Raw genomic sequence first — 5,532 nt, 5'->3', positions numbered from 1 at the left:
AACAATTAATCAAATTTGGTTACAATTATATCATATATAATTGTTTAGCAAGAAGTCAAATACATACTTTTGTATTCGGTGATTGACTGATTGTTAATTTTTAATGTATATGTAATATGATTATAAATGTTTAAAAAAATTAAAATAGAAAAGATAGCACAACGTACAATTGTGTAAGGAATATATGTAATAGATAATGAGTTATAACTTAAATAATATAGAATAAATTATCATTTGTATCCATAAAAGATATAAACGCTAACAAATATATTCATATAAGAATAAAATGACAATTGTATTTACAGAAGATAGTTTCAGTATGCCAAAAATACCCTAACGGATCAATTGTGTAACCAACGTCCAGATACTCTTGGCATATGAAAGCTATCTTCCGTAGTTATAATTGTCGTTTTATTCTTATATATATACATTTGTCAGTATTTATATCTTTTATGGGTTATCATTGATAATTTATTCTTTTTCTATACTCATCTAAAGTCTCTCTATTTTTTATAAAAAAAAAAAAAAATATAACTTAAAAACATTAAAAGATAGAAAAAAAAATGAGAATATATTGTTAAACAGATTATTCCCAAGAATTCAACCTATTTTGACAGTCATAATACTTCAATCATTGTATAAGGATATATTGTTTTTTATTTTTACTATATCTAAATTAAAATCTTTGTTTATTTTATTGTAAATTAAATAGAGATAACATAGTCACACACAAAAATAGAAACAAAATAAAATATGATAAGTCTAATAAAATTATTTATGACAGAAGAAGATAAATAATTAATATTTTGATATAAAATTTATAATAATCGTTTTATATATAATTTTAAGCTTAATTATAAGCTTATAAATAGGTTTAGTTATTAATGAGTCCTGTCATAAATTAAACTTAATTTTCAAGAGTTACATCTAATCTTAGCCGAATTCAACTCAACATATCTCGGTTAGAGTTAAGTATTGGATAAAATTAATTGACTAATAAGTATGTTACGTATATATAAAAGTTAATTATTGTTTAATATAAAATATATATTAAAATATAAAATAATATTAAAAATAAATTAAATAATATATATAAATATATAATCATTAATTTAGTGACCAACTATTAATATACACAAACATATTTTTTAAGATAAAATTAATTAGTCTCAATATTTTAAATCCTTCTAGTGTAGAAATTTAGTTAAGTACGATTTTAGTGTCTAAGATATAGGACGAAAATTTTGTTCGTTTCTAATTTTTTTGTGCATACAAAATCGTTTCTAAGGTTTCAAATCAAGCTTTAAAATTGTTATTTTTACTTAAATCTTAAAATTTTAGACCAAATTACCATAATAAAAAAAATTATAAAATAAAAAATAAAAGAAAGAGAGTATTTTTACACCTACAAAAGAGAAAGAAAAAAAGAAGAAAGAAAAAAGAAAGATGATGAAAAAGCTGTCCACGACCTATCTCTATCTCTATTTCTGCCGTCATTTCCGTACGATTTTATTCCCTAAGATAAGGCTTATTTTAAAACTAAATTAAATATTAGGGGCGATTTAGTATATAAAAAAAATTAAAAACAAAAATTTTTTTTGACTTATACGTTAATAACCAAAATCGTAATTAACCCGTAAAAATTTCTTTAAAAAGTCTTTTATATTTTAGGACCTAGCAAATAGTGATTGGCCATCATGACATGAATTCATGCGCCTTTCTATGTGCCACGTGTATAAGTATGACTCTCATTTCTTATTATTTTTTACTAAACTTTTTTTTTTTCTAGGANATTTTACTAAAAGTGCATCAAAACAATTGTTAAATTAAAGCTTTTCACAAACTTTATTTAAAAACATATGTTTTGGGTTTTTCCTTAATTTATTAATAAAAATGTAAAGAAAGATAAATTAAAAAAAAATGGATAAGAAAAGGGCCTTCTGTAGTGGGGAGTCTAGAAGCAGTGAAGCACACAAACACCTGTGTTTTCTATTTTCTAATCCTATCCATCAATACTAATACTATCAAGTATCAACCATCACAACTATTTAGTTAGTTTCAAAAGAATGGAAGTGGCGATGTCACTGAACGCGCTCGTACGGCTTCCTCCGTCGAGTTCAGCTTCAAGGCTCAACCTCCACGACGAAGCTTCAGCTTCACCAATTAGGCACTCTCTTTTTACTTCCCGAAATACCCCCAAGCCTCCTCAACGACGCAGCGCATTCTTCGTTGTTGAAGCCAAGGGTAAAAAGGGAATGATGGCTCGCCAGTATCAGCGACCCCCTCCTCCTCCCTTGCCCAAGCTCGAGGACGATGGAAACCCCAAATTCGTTATCTTCATTCGCATGGCTGACGTAATTCATTTTATTTTATTTGTTTAATTAACTAATACTCTTTTCCATTTCTTCAATTAAATAACTTATGTGTCATTATTTTTAGCTGTACATATGGTACCCTCTCAGCATAGTAACGGGTGGCACCACTGCCAAAATCATGGTTGCAGCAAAGGATAATTTTCTTGGCAAGTATATATACAAAGATACACTTGATAGAAATCTTGCAGCAGTTATTTACAAAGTAAGTCATTTTTTCCTTGTACTTATTTATTTATTATTATTATTATAAAATTTGGCGGTGTTGGTATGAGACTGAATTTTACAATAGCCTTAATATTCAAATTGTCTATTAAAAATAGCTCCTTTTAGAAAGAGTTCATTAATCATATTAGTCCTAAAAGTTACCCCACTAGGTCAGATCTTTATGATAGCTAGATGATGACGTGTTTAATTACGTGTCAAGGTAACATGACGTGTTAATGCCACGTGTTACAAAATAATTGATTATGTCATAACATGATATGAAATAACCAATCATTCTGTAACACGTGGCATTAATATGACATGTCTTTATGTCACGTGGACGTGACTCATATCATTTAAATTGGAGACTTTGCATGACTTTTATATATTGGCCACTTAAAAGTGTTTGTCTAACTTACAAAAAAGGGTTAAAAATTAATATTTAATTTTAAAAGTATAAATGTAAATAATTATTAAATATTCAAAATTTGCGATAAAAAATAAATTAGGCAAAAGTTAAACACTAAGTTACAGACACCATAGAATTCACCTTTACATATTTGATGTTCATAGAAGAATGGTGAGTTATATGATCTTAACTAACCTCAGTAAAGCAGAATACTGTATTTTGAAGTGGATTGTTATGACATTCTGAACCCTCAACTCTTGACTTCTTAATGAATCTTTTTTCAAGTTTGACTTGCGGTTCCGCCTCTAAAGCGTGATTGTGAGCTGAGATTTTAGCAGGGGGGAGAAAGAGAAGAGTTCAACAAGTAACTGTATGAGTCTGTTTTACACTTATGACCCTTTTTTGCCCCTTCGAAACCTCAATTCATTGTGTCCGGGAGTAAAATGAACTCACAACTACTCTTAAAACCCCTTCAGTTTCCTCTATGCTTAATTACAATATGCTTTCTTCATTGCTGATTGCATGTTTGAATTTAAATAGGATGAGAAGGAGATACAGAAAACTGCATTCAAGCAGCATGCTGTGCTGCGGGACGCCACTGATTTCAGATACGGCTACAAACTTGTTGTAATGTCCTTATACTTTGTTTATATGCCTCAATATTTTAAGGCCATCTTTAAATATTTCTAGTGTTGGAAGTGAACATCTCACAATCTTTGAAAGGAAGAGTCCTGCTTGTTTATCTAACTTATCAATATGCTGAATTTGCAGGAGAATAACAATATAAGAGCTGCACTTTCTACGTCGGATGTTGTTGAGGTGAACATTCACAAGATTTTCTTTACTACTACTACTGTTATTGATGTTATCATTTTTAATGTTTCTCGAACAGAGTACTTTGGTATTTTCATCTAAATTTTCAATCTTCCTGCATTAGATAGCACATGTTCTTAAAGATGGAAAGTGAGGATCCTAGTTGTTTGTATTGATGGATTTGCAAAAAATTGGAAACATCATTAACACTCAAAGATTTAGGTTTAAGCAAGTAGATCAATGATTGCCAGATAGTCTATATTACAAACTTTATGTGTCATGATTATTAAATCACTTTCCCCCAAAATTTTAAATTGTCAAATGGAAGCACATGAATAGACTTATTCTAACATGTTTTCTTGCATAAGAGTCTTTTTTGGAGATGAAACATGTTGAAATGATTTTAGTATTTTACATTGAACCATATAGCCATATACTTCCTACTTTTAATATTTTTAGAACTTAATGTTCCAAAAAAATTAACTAACAAACTCTGTTGATGATTTTCCTCTAACATGTATTGTGGTTTGCATGTCCATTTTGAAGCTTCCAACACCGGATAAGCTAAAAACCGTACTTGATAAAGTGAAAGACTTCTTTGGAGATGCAAAGGAGTCCTTTGGAAAGATAACGGCCTTGGGCTCTACTGAAACTGAGGAGTCTGAGGGAGGTACAAAAGAAAAGTCCAAGTGAGTTTCCATGTATATATATATTTTTTTATTTTCTTTGCTGCAAGTATAATTTACCCAAAGGGGAAATAGAGTATATTTTATACCATGCTCAATGAAGGGGATCCTTGGAGCAACAACTGAGTTGTCTCAGTGGATCACGGGTTCAAACCGTGGAATCAGCCACTGATATAATTATCGGCTCAGGCTGCTTATATTACTCTCTTTGGATGTGGCCCTTCTCCGGACCTTGCATTACCGCGGGTCGCGGGATGTTTGTGCACTGGCTGTCCTTTTATATGACCCTCAATATTCATGTATTTTATATAATGTGATGCTTACCTCCTGAGTCTCGTGTCAAGGAGCTCAGCGTAATTTACCATTCTTCTGTTTCTCTGCTACATATTGCCTTTGGATGCCCACATTTGGTGTGGTATCTCTGATTATGGCTGGTAATTCTCAAAGTTTGTGTTGTTCTATACCATTCTGTGCCAATGCCAGGGTTAAAGGATGAATCTGTTGCTGGGATCTATTTGCTTCGTTAGTTACGAAGCAGCCGATGACTGTATGAGCTCCGAAATATTCGTGGTATTTGTGGGATTGGTTAATGGAAAAGGTGCCATGCACAACAATGCTGCTCATGGTCTTGTTCTTATATATCTGTAGACATAACATGACTTTTATATTTCTTGAGAGTGAAACACCACTTTTATGTTGCTGATCACAAATGCAATGGCATCACTATCAGTTCAAGAGATTCCTAGAACTGTTGTACAAATTATTTGTTGTAATATCCATACATTTATTTCACACAAATTCATTAACTTTATTTGGAGTTGCAAGTTATCAAGCTATTAAGAGTATCTTAGTGATAAATTTGGGCAGAATGTGAGAATTTAGGTTTAAAAACTAATGAAATGAAAAAAAAAAAAGGAAGATGTATAACTTACATTCAGAAGTCCTAATAATAGTTCTAATATTAATCCTTTAGATGCCAATGATTTGTAATTATTTTGTTGTCTTGTCAGTGAAAATACACAAAGCAGGCATAGAATGGCAAGTT

At 30.5% G+C, this 5,532-nt stretch overlaps 1 protein-coding gene across 1 annotated transcript; it reads left to right on the top strand.

Moving 5' to 3' along the window:
- On the top strand, positions 1,924–5,315 carry LOC107623756 (protein HHL1, chloroplastic). The gene is made up of 6 exons (XM_016326120.2): positions 1,924–2,354; positions 2,440–2,577; positions 3,529–3,615; positions 3,760–3,807; positions 4,348–4,490; positions 4,971–5,315. Exons 1-6 carry the CDS (start codon positions 2,067–2,069, stop codon positions 4,981–4,983), a joined length of 717 nt encoding a protein of 238 aa, XP_016181606.1. The 5' UTR covers positions 1,924–2,066; the 3' UTR covers positions 4,984–5,315.

The sequence above is a fragment of the Arachis ipaensis genome, chromosome B10 (genome assembly GCF_000816755.2).
Source record: "Arachis ipaensis cultivar K30076 chromosome B10, Araip1.1, whole genome shotgun sequence".
In the NCBI taxonomy this organism is placed as follows: Eukaryota; Viridiplantae; Streptophyta; class Magnoliopsida; order Fabales; family Fabaceae; genus Arachis; species Arachis ipaensis.
This window is presented reverse-complemented; position numbering and strand designations above follow the sequence as displayed.